The sequence below is a fragment of the Pelodiscus sinensis genome, chromosome 28, assembly GCF_049634645.1.
Source record: "Pelodiscus sinensis isolate JC-2024 chromosome 28, ASM4963464v1, whole genome shotgun sequence".
NCBI classification, from domain to species: domain Eukaryota; kingdom Metazoa; phylum Chordata; order Testudines; family Trionychidae; genus Pelodiscus; species Pelodiscus sinensis.
In genome coordinates, this window is record NC_134738.1 from 3,670,934 (window position 1) to 3,688,225 (window position 17,292).

The window sequence follows — 17,292 nt, forward strand, 5'->3', positions numbered from 1 at the left end:
AAAAAAAAAAAACAGCAAGAAGGGATCTGAACAATCATCTTATTAGTGTACCTCTTCCCAGAGGTACAGAGACAATATGCCCAGATACAGGAAGAGATGTATCACACCAACACTGCTGCAACAAAAGTTTATTTTATCATAAGAAGGATATATGCTGCATATACAAATTCACCATCATTAAAAGAAAATAAAAGATTCCTCCAGCTGCAGAGAAGTCGTCCCTTCCCTTCTTCCCTATCAAAGGAGATTTCCAAGCTAAGGTCTTTATGCTGAGAGATTCCTGGAACCCTCTACTCCCACTGGCATCAGTGCCTAAGACAGCAGAGCCCTCTACTTGCTATGAAGCATGATACCTACACTGTGTTTGGACTACAAGGGTCAGTAGACTACCAGCACATTATACATGTGAAACCAAGGTAAGAGAGTATGGAAAGGAAGGGATCACCTTAGATTTTTATGAAGTAGATGAGCTTCCTTCCTCTTCTGAGACCCATCATGAATTTTGTTATACCCTTTTGGTATCTGGAGTTACAGGATTTGCCAAGATGGAGAGAAGCAAAAGTAACAAAGGGGAACCTACTGCTGAAAGGGAGGAGATTGCTGACATGTTCTTAGAAGATGGCGTTCAGTGTTAAGATTAATGGCAGAAAGCTGGCTGTGTAGTGGGAGGACTAAGCAAGAGATGAAGAAGGGTGGCAGACAGCCACTCTTGCACAGCAGAGGACATATTATTCAACCATTTAAGGAGCTAGGCTTGCACGGCTGAGAATCTAGAAGCCATTTCTATTGTCACTTACTCTGTGGTTTTCTTTACAAGCCAGTTTTCATGCTGAGTGTGAAGCTGCTCCAGATACTCCAGCTGGATGTCCTTCTCCTCAGGCCTCCCCCGTTGGTGCAACCGCTCTAGACATTTCTGATGAGAGAAAATGACAGCTCCTTCATTAGTATGACCCACTAATTTACCCCATAAGTCTCAATGAGGTCTGTTTTGCATTTGGATGGGCCAAGAGTTATAGGACACTTCAGACAACAGCAACTGGAGAGATGCAGTTGGAACCATAGGGTTGGAAGAGACCTCAGGAGTCATCAAGTCCAACCCCCTGCCCAAAGCAGGACCAACCCCAATTAAATCATCACAGCCAGATCTTTGTCAAGCCAGGACTTAAAACCTCTAGGGATGGAAATTCCACCCCCCCCCCCCCCCCAGGTAACCCATTCCAGTGCATCCCCACTCTTCTAGTGAAATAGTTTTTTTTTCTAATAACCAGGGCTCGACAAATAATACAATCTACTTGCCAGTGGCAAGTAGATTATAACCCAGAAGAGCCAGGTTTGGGTGATCTGTGCATGCGCAGAACGATCTGCATGTGGGCAGATCGCTGGACAGTGCGGCTGGCGAGCAGGGCTTGCCGCGGTTCGGCGAGCCCTGCTAATAACCAAAACAGACCTCCCTCCCCCGGTAACTTGAGACCACTGCTCCTCATTCTGTCATCTGTCACCACTGAGAACAGCCTCTCTCCATTTTCTTTGGATCACAGTTACACAAAGTAGGAACAGCTTCACATGACACACAAGTTAGAAGCCACATCACCTGTCTAAGGCCAGACGTTTAGTGGGCATGTAAGGACATGATCTTTCATCCACTGAAATCATGGGCAAAACTTCACTACGAGTACAACTGGGCCCTATACTTGGAAGGGCAGCAACTTGTGTCAGTGTAGACAGAAAGCTCTGCAAGAAGTTGAATCCAACCACCCTCAGCTAGAGAAAGAGTCAACATGATGCACCGAGAAGTCATGCATGCATAAACACAATCATAGTTCCCCACTCCTCCAAAAAGTTTCCCATATATTGAAGCTAAGCCCAAAAACAAGACCAACAAGTAGCTGCTTGGAATTAAGGCTGCACAGTCAGCAGCATTACATTACAGAGGGAACTAATTTTTCCTCTATTACAGAATAAATGCTTAGACAAAATGACCCTCATTGAAGAGACGTGGTCCAGTTCACAGATCCTTGGATTAGCACTTAGGAGACTTGGGTTCTATACCTGGTTCTGCTACTGATCGGTTATGTAAGTTCAGGCAAGTAATTTCACCTCTTTCCCCTCCCTCCCCTTTGTCTTGTCTGCTTAGCCTAAGCTCTTCAGAGATGTATAGTGCCTTGCATGCTGGGACCTCAATCCCTGTCATTAGATGTATTGGTCTTCAGTCCTAGTCAGTTGCTGATCTGATACGGTCTAGAGTTCCCTTGCCTCAAGAAAAGCAAGACCACCCTTAATGCAGCCACTAAAGATGGTTTTAGTTAGTTCCCAGTCACGCTCTCAGTTACCTCTGGAGTTGCCTGGAGATACAGAAAGCCATGCAGAGCAATTCGGTCCCCAAACTCTTCAAGGAGGAAGGTGTGCCAGTCTTGGTAAATTGTCCATTCAATTTCAGCCAGGTAACCAATCTCAAATTGATTCTTAGCAAAGATATACCTAAGGAAAAAAGAGAACAAAAAGAGAATACCGAGTAAATTAAACCTGCCAAACAAACTCCCTGTAGTTTTAGAATGACAAAGTACATTTTTACTGTGATATAAACAGTGTTCCCTCTAATTTCTCTCACCCCTGAATGGAATGAATTTTGTTACATGCACCAATATGGAGGGGATGTGCAACACATCCCCTCCATATTGGTGCACATAACAAAATTCCTGTGGTGGGGGTGCGAACAAGGGGTTTGTAGCTTGGGAGAAGGCAGAGAGTTGGGGTACAAGGGTATGAAGGCTCCAGCTGCAGGTGTGTGATCTGGGGTGGGGCCAGGGATAAGGGTCTCAGGACTGGAGTGCAGGGGTGTGAGAGCTGCAGATAGGGATACAGGCTATGGGGTTAGGTCAGATTTGGAGAGCTTTGGGGTGAAGGAGGGTGCTCCTAGGCTACTTCAAGGAAAGAGAACTCCTGCATCTCTCTCACCTCGCAGCAGCACCAGGGTGTGGTGTGGACTGCACCTCTCCCCATCCTGGTGGAGCTGGATGGGAACCAGGGCCAGATTGGGGACAAGACTGGAGACAGATAGGGGATGCAGGAAGAAGCCAGGCCACCAGGGCCAGGCCTCTGCAGCCAGATCGGGGCCGGGCCCAGTGTCACCAGCTGGACTGGGCTGCCATGGCCAGCAGCAAGTAGGTGCTAGGCCTGCTGTGTCAAGTGCAAGTCAGAGCTGGGTCACTCGCAACAGGTTGGAGGGCAGGGTACATTGAGAATGGGACCAAAGAAGCTCTCCCCGACCTGCTGCAGGTCCCAGACTTATGCAACTTCATTGAGCCCCCATGCATTGCTAAGTAGGCAGCTATGCGTCTACACAGCTTCCAGGGCATTTCAATAGGATCCACAGTGTACCAGGTGCTGCACAGATACACAGAAAGGCAAAGCTCCAAGAGGTCATTTCAACAGCAGAGATTTAAAACAGACAATTCAGTAACCAGAGAAGAGAGCTGAGATGGGCTGTTCAGACTAGGGATGTAAATTCCCATTTAATCAGTTAAATGTTAACTTTAACCTGTTAATGGATTAAGCAGGTCCCACAGGTGAGGGGACCGCTCCAGCCCAGCTAGAGCAGCCCCCAGCCTGTGGGGGCTGCTGCCGGGCGCCAGTTAACCAGTTACCATAAGCATCATCCACTAAGGGTGATGCTTAGTGGGCAACCAGTTAACCATTCACATCTCTAGTTTGGACAGTTTCATACTTGACAGTAGAACAGTCATTCAACGATTCTTTTATTGTTAATTGTCTTAGTTCTAGACCAGGCACTGCAGTTGTAACAATGCCGTAACAGGATATTGGACTGTCAGCCCTGGAGGACATGGGCATGTTTACCTATAGACCAAGGATGGAATAGGCAGTAGTAGAGGGAGCTTATACTGCCCTGCCAATGCAATGACAATGTTCGCGCTGGTCCAGGATGCTGCACCTCTGCATTTTAAAAGCCCAGTGGCTCTTACTACTTTTAAAATGCAGAACTGCAGCTTCCAGAGCCAGGACTGCTCAGTCCCGGCTTGAGCTGGCTCCTGGAGCCACCCCAGCTGCAGTTGTACACCGTGGTTCTTACCGACTAATTGTGTGGTTGATACAAATTGTATCGCTATGTCAGAGATGCTCTCCTACCAACATAGCTAATGCCAGTCCTACGATTTTGTGTATGATTAGTTTCATACACTAACTTACCCTTCTAGAAGAGCTTAATCCACAGAACCAAAAAGATGTTAACTCCCTCCCATGCTGCCTGCAGCCAAAAGCTGTGGAAATTAGGAACGTAAAATCCTGTTTAAAATGTTAACTGGCTAACTGGCCTGTAATGTTGCACTGTGGGCAGGGGCTGCTCCAGCCCGTTAATGCATTACCCATTTACATCCCTAGTGGAAATGGATCTTGGAGCATGGCCTCAAATTAACAAATTTTGGTTGAGTCTTTGGAGTAGTCCCAAGGAAAACCCTCTACTGCAGGACCCCCTGCTGCAATGGAAGCCTTGAACTACAAAGGTGCTACTAGAACAGCCAGCCACAATTTTTTTTAAATAACAAATTATCACCAGGGGTTCTCTCCTCCCCACACACACACCATAAATTCCTTCCCTCTTTCACAAGTTTCAGCCCAAACAGTTTGATTCAAATACAGTTTTCCTCTCATGTAATGTTCACACTTCCCTCACTTTCAGAGTATGTATATAAGATATTTTTCATTATCTCACCACCAATCCACTTTACCAAGGAATCTGGAAAAAGTGACTATTTAGCCAACATAATCCAAATAGCCTGGAAGGCATTACATCATAGGAGACACTTCTTTGGAAAACAAACACTTTCAGTATACCTCATGCTCCACTTCGTATAACTGCACAGAAAATCTTGTAATTCCCATTTTTCAAGTCAACATCTGTTTAAACACTGCAAATCCCACTATCAGACACAAGTTACAAAATATATCCTCAAGCTCTTTCCAGTAGGAATGTAAAATCCCATTTAATCAGTTAACCAGTTAAACGTTTAGTTTAATCAGCTAACTGATTAAGCAGAATCCCATAGGCTGAGGGCCTTTTTAGCCTGGCTGGGACAGCCCCCGCCCTCATGGGGCTGGGGCATAAATGTACCCATGACCCTTGAAGTGTCAGGAAGATCATTTTGTTTGACCTTTTCAACCTAAATGAATCACGCAAACATTTTTATTGTTCACCTGAATGATTCCTTAAGGCAGAGTTCCATGTACAGTAGAGCCTCGATTATCCAACCTTCCTTTATCCGACATTCCATGTTATCCGACCTGCCTGTGGCCACCCAAGGCAATTGTGTGGGCGGCGGAGCCAGCAGAGTGGAGCGCGGAAGGGAAGGTGCCAGGCAGTGCGGAGACAAAGCGGTGAGAGAAGAGGGACGAGGGAGCAGGGCTATGCAGCAGGATGCCGGAGCCCAGCTGCCCCCGCCCTCTGAAGGTCATGGGGCACCCCGACCTCCCCTATCTCCCCCGGCCAGCCGCGCTGCCCCCGACCTCCCCAGCCATGGGGCAGCGCAACTGGCCGGGGGAGATAGGGGAGGTCGGGGGCAGCGTGGCTCCCCATGAAGCAGCCGAGAGTCTGCAGAGTTGCAGCTGACGGGGAAAATATCTTGGACCCCGCAAGGTATTTTCCATATTATCCAACATTACGATTATCCGACCATCCTTCGGTCCCGTTTAGGTCATATAATTGAGACTCTACTGTATACCTATGAGTGAAACTGACCAGGCTACTTTCATTCCCTGAATCAAGGGCTTTGTAAATTGGAAGCAAGAAAAAAAAAAAAAAAAAAAAATCTGATTCTGAAAATTCAACCACCTCATGTGTTCTCTCATGTATTTATAGGCTACCAATTTCCATTGGACTTATTGTAACATACATGATTTTCTTCTTCTAAGTATCAGTTTCAAGTTCACATTGACAGTAGAAATTGAGCCCATTCAAATGCAAGTGGGATTTTATTCTGGTCTAGTGATGAGAGAACACAACACCCCGAGTGTGCGCTTGATTTCTGCTGTCCCTGTAGATGCTAAAAGACACATAACCTGGAGCAGTTTAAGGAAGGATCATCTTCCTGTTAAGGCATTTAACTAGGATTCAGGAGACCTGGATTCAATCTCAGATCTGCCACAACCTTGGGTTCAGTACAGATACCTTGCACTTTGTGCAGTCATTTACACTGGGGCATGGCCACATGAAATTTTACCCTTCTGTTTTGATGGTAATATTTATTTAACACTGTTGTAAATGACAACACATCATGCAGAGCAGCATAGAACTAATTTCCCCAACCATCAAACAGGGGTAATACTCTCTGCATTGCAGAGGTACTGTGATAAGAAATGTTTGTGACATGCTCCAATGCTATGGTGAAAGGGATCAGAAAAGTGCCTGTTTACATCGATGTTAGGATTTCCTAATCAGTTTCTTGATGTTACAGGGGTGTGTATCAGAAACTCACCTCTAGAAAACAAACAGTATTTATCAGGTAGGCACTAAACATGCATTTTTTTTTTTATTAAAGAAGCATGGTACAGGTTGAACCCCCCCTAGTCCGGCACTCTCTGGTCTGGCAACATCTGTGGTAGGGCATGATTTTAGTTAGCCGGATGTCCACTTTATCATGGGAGTGGCCAAGTTTCCTGTGGTCCCATAAAGTTTGTTTACAGCCACCAGTTCTGGCTCTCAGTGTTCTGTGCTCTTATTTCACTCTAATTTAGCCCTAAATGTCCTCTAAGAGCCCAGTAAGCAGTGGAACTGTTGGTAATGCTGCTAGAAGATATTGACGTCCTGTGGTCCAGCAAATTCTTTGGCTCAGCACCAGTCAGGTCCCAAGAGTACTGAACTAGAGAGGTTCAACCTGTAACTTAAACGGCATTGCCATGTTTCTACACACATACTGACTAACAGAAAGCACCTTAGTTTAGCTGGAGCAGACAGGGGTTTGGAGATTTTTAGCACTGTACCTATCACTGTATACAGATCTTTCAAAAATCTGCACTGGCTCCTGGGTCTTCAAGAGCTTCTCTGATAGGGGTTCCAGCTGGGCCTTAAGTCGACTCATGCAGGAAAACGTCTGGAACGTATAGGACCACCGAGAAGGCTCCTGATAAACCATTTGAAGTAGGTTACCAACATTCTGAGAAGACGAGGCCTTTTAAGAAATGCAAAAAGGTACTTTTAAGAAGGAAGTTTCACTGAAAGAGTTTTTCAGGCCATCCATCCCTATGGTTGGAGGTAGGATATTCTCAATGTAGAACTGGTACGAGACTCAGATTTGAACATCAGAATGAATAATTATGATCGTCCTCTAGTCTGTTTTCCTGCATTGCACAGGCCAGGGAATTTCCCCCAGGATTCCTGCTGAGGAGGAGATTACTCTCTATATAAGTGATGGTATTTGAGCCCAATAACTTGTATCTGAACTACAGCAGTAATTCTCAAACAAGGGTACGCATACCCATGTAGGCACGCAGGGATCTTCCAGGGAGGTACATCAGCTCATCTAGATAGTTGCCTACTTTTACAACAGTCTACATAGAAAAATCAGTACAAATTAAAATTTCATACAATGACCTATTTATAACCTCTGTATGCTCTGCAGTGAAATGTAAGTACAATAGTTATATTCCAATTGATTTTATAATTATATTGTGAAAATAAGAAAGCAAGAACATTTTCAGTAATGGTGTGCTGTGACACTTTTGTATTTTACGTCCAATTTTGTAAGCAAGTGGTTTTTAAGTAAGACAGAACTTGAGGATACACAAGACACATCTTGATAGAGATATAGTAGTCTGGAAAAGTGGAGAGCCATAGAACTACAGCATTTTATAGATATCTTCAATTTAAAGACTTCAAGTGATAAGGAATTTACCTTGTTAAATTGTTACAATGGTTAGCTACCTTCACTGTTAAGGTGCAACTTTTTATTTTCAGTTTGAGTTTTTTATACCTTCAGCTACAAGCAACTGGATCTTATTCCACCTTTGATAGCTTGACTCACTGTATAGGAATTTCTAGACCATAATCAAGACACTTCTTAACCTTCTCCTTGACCAACTAAATAGAGTAAGCTCCCTAAATCTCTTACTGCATGTCTTCCAGTTCTGAAATTTTGTGTGTAACTGAATCTTCTCCAGTTTTTCCAACGTCCTTTTAAAAGAAATATTGACACCAGAATTGGACACAGCAGAAAACTCTGCAATAATCTTTTTTCTCTAATGCACATGCTTGATCTTGATCCCAAATGGCTGCTTGTCAACTATTTGGAGACAAAAATTATGCTTGCCTTACCCACCTACCCCAATTACTCCATGGAGTTTATCATGAAGACGGAGAGCAAGCGTTGTCCCCTGCTGGGTTGTGGTACTTCACAGAAAAGTGCTACTATTGCTCGTCGGCAGAGGTTGATTAGGCCTACAATGTACATCATAAAAAAAGACCACAACAGTAAGCTCATAAAAAACTAAAGGGCTACGTCTACACTGGCCCCATAAAACGGAATAGTCATGCAAAGCAGGTAAGTCAGAATAGGGAAATCCGCGGGGGATTTAAATATCCCCCGCGGATTTAAATAAACATGTCCGCCGCTTTTTTTCCGGCTTGGGGAAAAGCCGGAAAAAAGCATCTAGACTGGCGCGATCCTCCGGAATAAAGCCCTTTTCCAGAGGATCTCTTATTCCTACTTTCAAGATTCCTTTCAAGTAGGAATAAGAGATCCTCTGGAAAAGGGCTTTATTCCGGAGGATCGTGCCAGTCTAGACGCTTTTTCCCGGCTTTTCCCCAAGCCGGAAAAAAAGCGGCGGACATGTTTATTTAAATTCGCGGGGGATATTTAAATCCCCCGTGGATTTCCCTATTCTGACTTACATCTAGGCTACGTCTACACTGGCCCCATAAAACGGAATAGTCATGCAAAGCAGGTAAGAGCTGTAAAAGAAATATCAGAGAGAGTACAGAGGTACAAAGCATTAGTAGATTCCTTCCAGATCTTTAATGAGAATCAAGTTGTTTTGTTCAACATTTCTTTTGCCATTAGAGAGCTGAACTCCATGCAAAATAAAAAAATATTGGTACTCTGGATACAGGATGTTTAGATTAGCTGTATTAAGAAACAATTTATTTTTTAAAACTCTTAAGAAATTTAAGTTGCTGCAATCATAGTCTAGATCATAGGAATGTGTGTGTTAAATATTTATCTCCCATGAGTCATTTTGTTTAAGAACATGCACACCTATTTTAATTATCAAATCATGGAAGAGATTTATGGATGAGGAAAACCATCTTTAATAGAGGCCACTTAAACCTGATATAGTTGAACTCCCTTCTTAACCCTGTTTTACAGGGAAGGATTGAGACACAACTGTAGAACAATGAGTAAAGCCTGTCCAGTCGCTGCCTGTGATGTACCTACACTGTGGAAAGAGAAAGAATTTAAGTGCCCAGGACTCACAAGCACCATTAAAATCACATACATTTTGAAAAGCCTATAACCGGATGATGGAAACTCTTGTTGCAGTGCCCACACATCCCCACTCTGGTTATTCACTTTCACACTTACCTCTCTGGTATTGGAAGCTAGAACTTGTTGCCATTTTGACACAGGTTCTGTAGCCATTTGCCATTCTGGAAATGTTTTACTGAGAAGCCTTTCAAACGTGGACTTGCCCACAGCTGCAAAATTAAAACAAGAGCAATTGTCAGAGTCTGCTGTCTGGCTAGGAAAGGATTATCAGATACTTTAGGTAACCCCAATTTTTGATTGGCCTTTTAAAAAAAAAAAAAAAAAAACCAAGAGTGACTTTCCTAAGCAAAAACAGAGGCAAATGATTTGCCATGCCTGATCAGACCTTTAATCCATATAGCCCAGTATCCTGCCTCCAACTGTAGCTAAGTTCCCATTCTTTAAACATATATTGAGTATATACTTTGTTTTAAAAAGTACACTAAAAATATCTTTGGGTAGCCCTCCCTCTGTACACAAAAGAAAATCTCTCAAATCAGCTTAAATTTAACACCCTCTCCCTTCAAGACTGAATCAAGACTCAATATGATACCCTATCTTTTTTTTTAAACCAAATATATAACAATACATTTATTCAACACAGACAACATAAGCACACCTAAATAATACCTAGGATAGGTAGATTTAATACTAGTACTTCATAAAGTCCTAGTGCTAATAAAATAAGCTGGCTGTCTATTCCTATTTGTCTGCCTTATCTTTAAAAAAAATCTTCTCTATGAATAATGACTGTAAGAAGATTGGGCCTTAGACCACAAACTCTGAATCAGGAATTGTATTCTATTCCATGTTTGTACAGTGCTTAGTTCAGTATGTCCCTGATCTCAGCTGGGGAATCAGGTTTCTACCAAAACAGAAATATAACGTGCTGTATGCATTCCTTGCTTTTTATTGGTTCCACACTTGGTTTGGTCATTTGCAATGAATCTTCCATCCATTAGCATGAATTAATAAAGTTCTGAGTATTAAATTTAACACGACGAAATAAAATCATAATCTCATTATTTAAGGAGAGCACTGTAAGGTTCTGAAAGAAAAGACTGCAACTATGGGCTCTTGCTTTCTGTTTAGTACAGTGCTGAGCATGCTGTCCAAACTTCCAAGATAATATTTTGGGACTCAATCCTGCAAACCCCTTCTACAGACCCTTAACTTTAAATCCCACTGAAGCCAATGTGATGACTTGTGTGTAATTGTTTGCAATACATGTTGAATTTCTCCAGATCATGGATGTTGCCAGACCAGTGAGCCCCTGGATCAGAGAGCCCCAGCCACAGAGGTTGCTAGCAACTGGGTGGAGTTGGTCTGGTAGGCCAGCAGCCTGCAGGGAGCCCAGCCAACAGCCCAGCAGCTGCGGGACCAGTGATGGCCAGAAGTAGAGCCCACTGGAGGCAGGGAGCCCTAGCCAGCAGCAGAGCACCACCAACAAGCTGGCAGTGCAGCTCCGCCAGGAGCAGGGAGCCATAGCTACTGGCTGGAAGCGGCGCACCACCAGCAGGCTGGCAATAGAGCACCACTGGGGGCAGGGAGCCCAATCAGAGCCTTGGAGGGAAGCAGCAGAGCCCCCAGGTGGGCTGTCAACCAGAAGCGTGGCTTTGCTAGGGGGCTGGCAGTCAGGAGCCCTCACTGGCAGGCCAGCAGCAGGTTGTGGGGGCTCTGCCAGGGGTGGGCAACCCACAGGGCTGGCAGATAGGGTCAGAGCCCCTCCAGCGCATTGGAGGCAACAAAGCCTGGCAGGAAAGCTAGGGGCAGAGCGCTGACCAGAGCTGGCAGGCCAGTAGGGGAACTCCGGAGGCCTGACTGCCTCTGGTCCAGCAAATTCCCTTGTTCAGGACCATTCAGAGCTGTATAAGAGGCATAGATGGATCTTATGTTCATAACAAGATCCAATACAGAGCCTTAATGCAATCTGTTTGCATTCCACACCGCAACAGCCAGGGACAACAGCCTGTTCAGGAAAGGGCAACAAAAATTATTAGGAGAATGGAACAGTTGCCATATGAGAAGAGATTAATAAGATGGGGGCTTTTCAGTTTGACTAAGGGGGGATAGAATAGAAGTCTATAAAATCATCTGTCGCCCTCTCACCCAAAACTCTGATATTTAGGCCCCGGGGATGTTCCTTCAGTGCACCCTCCCCTCACAACCCCCCAGCTCCCCTCTCCCCCTTACAGGGCCTCCACCCAGAGCTCCCCCTCTCCCTGTGGGTCTCTCACTCCAGCTCACCCTTCTCCTCACTGCCCCCCCTCCTCACAACCCCCCCCGCCCCGCCTCCCCCTCCTCTCCTCACAACAACCCCCCAGCCCCCCACCCTCCCCCTCCTCACAACACCCCCCCAGCCCCGCCCTCCTCCTCCTCTCCTCTCCTCACAACCCCCCCGCCCCGCCTCCCCTCCCCTCCTCACAACACCCTCCTCAGACCCCCCACCCTCCTCACAACCCCACCCAACCCCCCACCCTTCCCCCCTCTCCTCACAACACCCCCCCAGCCTCCCACTCTCCCCCCCTCTCCTCACAACACCCCCCAGCCTCCCACTCTCCCCCCCTCTCCTCACAACACCCCCCCAGCCCCCCACTCTCCCCCCCTCTCCTCACAACACCCCCCCAGCCCCCCACTCTCCCCCCCTCTCCTCACAACCCCCCCCAGCCCCCCCACCCTCCTCACAACCCCCCCCAGCCCCCCACTCTCCCCCCCTCCTCACAACCCCCCCTCAGCCCCCCACTCTCCCCCCCTCCTCACAACCCCCCCTCAGCCCCCCAGCCCCCCCACCCTCCTCACAACCCCCCCCAGCCCCCCACTCTCCCCCCTCCTCACAACCCCCCCAGCCCCCCACTCTCCCCCCCTCCTCACAACCCCCCCTAGCCCCCCCACCCTCCTCACAACCCCCCCCAGCCCCCCACTCTCCCCCCTCTCCTCACAACCCCCCCAGCCCCCCACTCTCCCCCCCTCCTCACAACCCCCCCTCAGCCCCCCCACCCTCCTCACAACCCCCCCCCGTACCGATGTTGCCCTCGATGGCGAGCCGCCTGGCGGGCCCCCCGCGCCGGGCCATGGCGAAGCCGCGCACGAGCCGCTGGGGGAACAGCGGCTTCATCCCGGGGCCCCGCGCTCCGCCTCAATGAGATGCAAATCACATGCTAATGTATGCGGCTCCGTGCTGCGCTGGCGGGGCTCTGACGCAGTTTGCCTTTTGACATGATGACGTAAGCCGGGCTCACTTGCGCGATGCTGATTGATGCAGATGTTCACGGTCATGGTATTATATAGATTCTTTGATAGCAACCAGCATAAATCTGCATATTATGATGATAGGCAGATTTATGCATCTCTCTTATAGCGATATCCTGACCTAGGTAGCATTTATTAGAATACAGTACTGTGCTGACTTTGCAGCATCTAGCTGATCTAGGCAGAATAGCAGATAGTTTTCACACAGTGCTATGCTTAGATTAGTGTTTCCTCAACCTTTTTTTTTTTTTTTTTTAATAAAGTACTCCCCTTAAAAAAAAAAAAAAAGTTAGACTACCTCCAGTTTTCAGACACACACATTTTTTTCTCTACCATTACAACACTTTTTTTTAAAAAACAACTTAATTGTAGTCAGGCGGGTGATGAAATTTTTGGGTGTAAAAAAAAAAAATACAAAAGTAATAAAATGCTGAAAGACTTAAAGTTTCAGCTGTCTCCAAATTTCAGTTGTGTTGGCGTACCCCTCAGACTTCTCTTGAGTACCCCTAAGGGTACTCGTACCACTGGTTGAGAAACATTGCTTTAGATCAGTATTAGATACCATACTATTATTAGATATTATTTCTGTTATAATGCTATGCTGATACAGCTAGATGTTATTAGAATGATGTGCTGATCTATGCACTTTTCCATTACAATTTTACCAGCATAATTATGAGTATAACTCTCCATAGCGACATAAGAACATAAGAACGGCCGTACTGGATCAGACCAAAGATCCATCTAGCCCAGAATCCTGTCTGCCAACAGTGGCCAGCACCAGGTGCCCCAGAGAGGGTGGACCAGAGACAGTGATCAAGCGATTTGTCTCCTGCCATCCCTCTCCAGCCTCTGACAAACAGAGGCCAAGGACACCATTTTATCCCCTGGCTAATAGCCTTTTATGGACCTAACCTCCATGAAATTATCTAGCTTCTCTTGAAACTCTGTTATAGTCTTGGCCTTCACAGCCTCCTCTGGCAAGGAGTTCCACAGGTTGACTACACGCTGTGTGAAGAAGAACTTCCTTTTATTAGTTTTAAACCTGCTACCCATTAATTTCATTTGGTGTCCTCTAGTTCTTCTATTTAGGGAACTAATAAATAACTTTTCTTTATCAGCCCTCTCCACACCACTCATGATTTTATATACCTCTATCCTATCCCCCCTCAGTCTCCTCTTTTCTAAACTGAAAAGTCCCAGTCTCTTTAACCTCTCCTCATATGGGACCCGTTCCAAACCTCTAATCATTTTAGTTGCCCTTTTCTGAACCCTTTCCAAGGCCAAAATATCTTTTTTGAGGTGAGGAAATCTCATCTGTACACAGTATTCAAGATGTGGGCGTACCATAGTTTATACAGGGGCAGTAAGATATTCTGGGTCTTATTTTCTATCCCTTTCTTAATAATTCCTAGTATCTTATTTGCCTTTTTGACCACCGCTGCACACTGTGTGGAAGTTTTCAGAGAACTGTCCACGATAACACCAAGATCTCTTTCCTGATTTGTCATAGCCAAATTAGCCCCCCATCATGCTGTACGTGTAGTTGGGGTTATTTTTCCCAATGTGCATTACTTTACACTTATCCACATTAAATTTCATTTGCCCTTTTGTTGCCCAATCACTCAGTTTGGGGAGATCTTTTTGGAGTCCCTCACAATCTGCTTCTGTCTTGACTATCCTAAACAGTTTGGTATCATCCGCAAACTTTACCACCTCACTGCTTACCCCTTTCTCCAGATCATTTATGAATAAGTTGAAAAGGATTGGTCCCAGGACTGACCCTTGGGGTACACCACTAGTTACCCCTCTCCATTCTGAAAATTTACCATTTATTCCTACCCTTTGTTTCCTGTCTTTTAATCAGTTCTCAATCCAAGAAAGGACCTTCTCTCTTATCCCATGGCCATGTAATTTACACAACAGCCTTTGGTGAGGGACCTTGTCAAAGGCTTTCTGAAAATCTAAATATACTATATCTACTGGATCCCCCTTGTCCGCATGTTTGTTAACTCCTTCAAAGAACTCTAATAGATTAGTAAGGCAGGATTTCCCTTTACAGAAACCATGTTGACTTTTGTCCAACAAATTGTGTTATTCTACATGCCTCACAATTTTATTCTTGACTATTGTTTCAACTAATTTGCCCGGTACTGAAGTTAGACTTACCGGATCACCTCTAGAGCCCTTTTTAAATATTGGTGTCACGTTGGCTACCTTCCAGTCATTAGGTATGGAAGCCGATTTAAGGGATAGGTTACAAACCACAGATAATAGTTCAGCAATTTCCCATTTGAGTTCTTTTAGAACCCTTGGATGAATGCCATCTGGTCCCGGAGATTTGTTAACATTAAGTTTTTCTACTTGTTCCAAAACCTCCTCTAATGACACTTCAATCCAGGACAGTTCCTCAGATTCATCACCCACAAAGGATGGTGCAGATTCGGGAATCTCCCCAACGTTCTCAGCCGTGAAGACTGAAGCAAAGAATTCATTTAGTTTCTCCGCAATGGCTTTATCGTCCTTGATTGCTTCTTTTATAGCTCGATCATCTAGGGGACCCACAGGTTTTGTAGCAGGCTTCCTGCTTCTAATGTACTTAAAAAACATTTTGTTATTTCTTTTTGAGTTTTTGGCTAGCTGTTCCTCAAAATCTTTTTTTGCTTTTCTTATTACATTTTTACACTTGATTTGACAGTGTTTATATTCCTTTCTATTTATCTCACTAGGATTGGACTTCCACTTCTTAAAAGATATCTTTTTGTCCCTCACTGCTTCTTTTATATGGTGGTTAAGCCACGGTGACTCTTTTTTAGGTCTCCTGCTATGTTTTTTAATTTGGGGTATACATTTATTCCAGTTTAAATTATGCTGCTTCCCTGTAATTCCAGTATACTGGTATAATTCTGCCAGCATAAACAGAATGTCCTGTGTAGACAAGTCCTTGACACTTCTTCTGAGTCAAGACAAGGCCTAAATTCAGCTTGGGTTCAGCTAGGATGTGCTATGTAAATTCAGACTTTTTCCTAATGTCAGCATCAGTTTTAACCTAAGTGTAAACCAGTTCCTTACCAATGTAAATTACATCAATTTAAGAGTGCCCACATCTTAATTCTATGGCTATTGTATCTGGTCTGGTGTTACTCATGGGACAATGTTACTGACTTGATCGCAATTGCATAGCAGTATATTAACAGGAACCAAGGTACAGTAAACTTCCGATAATCCGGCACCTTTAGGACCCAGGGGGTGCCAGAGTATCAGATTTGCGGAACTATCAGAAGGGGGGGCTATGAGGGGTCTGGGGTGGCATCCCCCCCACCCCAGACTCCTCATAGCCCCCCCTTCCGATAGTCCTGCTCTGCTCCAGACGTCCCTGATTCAGCCGCTGCTGGTCAGTTTCAGCAGCGGCTGAATCGGGGACGCCTGGGGCAGAGCAGCTGGAGTGCTGCGGGGTTGGTCTGGTAGCGCCGACCCTTGGCGCGGCGAGACAAACCCGGCAGCACCCCCAGCTGCTCTTGGGGACACCTGGGGCAGAGCAGCTGGGGTGCTGCCAGGTTGGTCCCGGCTACTGGACCAACCCGGCAGCACCCCAGCTTCTCTGCCCCAGGCGTCCCCAAGTCAGCCGCTGCTGAAACTGATCAGCGGCTGACTCCAGGAAGCCCGAGGCAGAGCAGCTCTGACTCGGGCTTCCTGGAGTCAGCCGCTGATCAGTTTCAGCAGCGGCTGAATGGGGGACAGCTGGGGTGCTGCTGGGTTAGTCCCGCAGCCCGGAGGGGCAGCGCTACAGGACCAACCCGGCAGCGCCCCAGCTGCTCTGCCCTGGCTTCCCCTATTCAGCCACTGGTCAGTTTTAGCAGCGGCTGAATCAGGGAAGCTGGGGGCAGAGCAGCTCCAATGGTCCGGCTGCTCGGAGCACTTCCGGGTTCCTGATGGTGCCAGACCATCAGGAGTGCCGGACCATCAGATGCTGGACCATCAGAGTTTTACTGTATTATCATCGGTAACAAGGCCAGTCTGGGATGATTCACACAAAATTTCTTGAAAGTCTCTAATTAAAGCCCAAAACGTGCAGCTCTCTTCCTTCTCCCAGGGCTTTCTGCCTGGAGTAGGCTTTCTCCAGCTTGTTCAGGGCTCTCCCAGGCAATGCTGTCCTGTTCCACCACACTCCACCGCCCTTCTGGCCCATTGCTCTCAGCTTCTCCATGCTGGCTGGAAGCAGACCACCCCAGCCCTAGGGAAGCAGGACACAGCACTCCAGGCCACTTTGGCTCCCACCACCTGCATGATGAGTACTGGGGAGAAAGGCAATCCTGCAGCCAGGCCCCTGTAATTTCTCTGGGCCATATTGTTCAGGGGAGGGGGTAAAGGGATGGAGCAGGAGCACAGTTTGGAGAAAGGGTGGAGTGAGGAGGGGTCTGTGGCAGGGGGATTTGCTCTGGAGCATGCGGGGGAGGGAGGGGGTTGCCCCAGACCCTGTGCCCAGAACTGTCTGCAAAGCTTTACAGTCCCT

At 46.2% G+C, this 17,292-nt stretch overlaps 1 protein-coding gene across 9 annotated transcripts in view; it reads right to left on the minus strand.

The window, feature by feature from the left end:
• The window catches only part of DGUOK (deoxyguanosine kinase), a 37,682-nt gene extending 24,973 nt beyond the window's left edge, over positions 1 to 12,709 (minus strand). For 7 of the 9 annotated variants that reach the window (XR_012897969.1, XR_012897968.1, XR_012897967.1 and 4 more), the window contains exons 1-5: positions 12,552 to 12,709; positions 9,588 to 9,700; positions 6,991 to 7,178; positions 2,331 to 2,478; positions 798 to 913 (exon numbers count right to left, since the gene is read on the minus strand). Coding sequence is in view for 2 of the 9 variants with exons in the window: in XM_075910913.1 (XP_075767028.1) it covers positions 798 to 913; positions 2,331 to 2,478; positions 6,991 to 7,178; positions 9,588 to 9,700; positions 12,552 to 12,645 (659 nt within the window). In the remaining 7 variants the exon portion in view is untranslated. Of the gene's footprint in view, positions 1 to 797; positions 914 to 2,330; positions 2,479 to 6,990; positions 7,179 to 8,324; positions 8,445 to 9,587; positions 9,701 to 12,551 lie in introns of those variants that run through there. The other 2 variants (XR_012897973.1, XR_012897972.1) reach the window with 2 other exon arrangements.
• Positions 12,710 to 17,292: the final 4,583 nt, after the last annotated feature.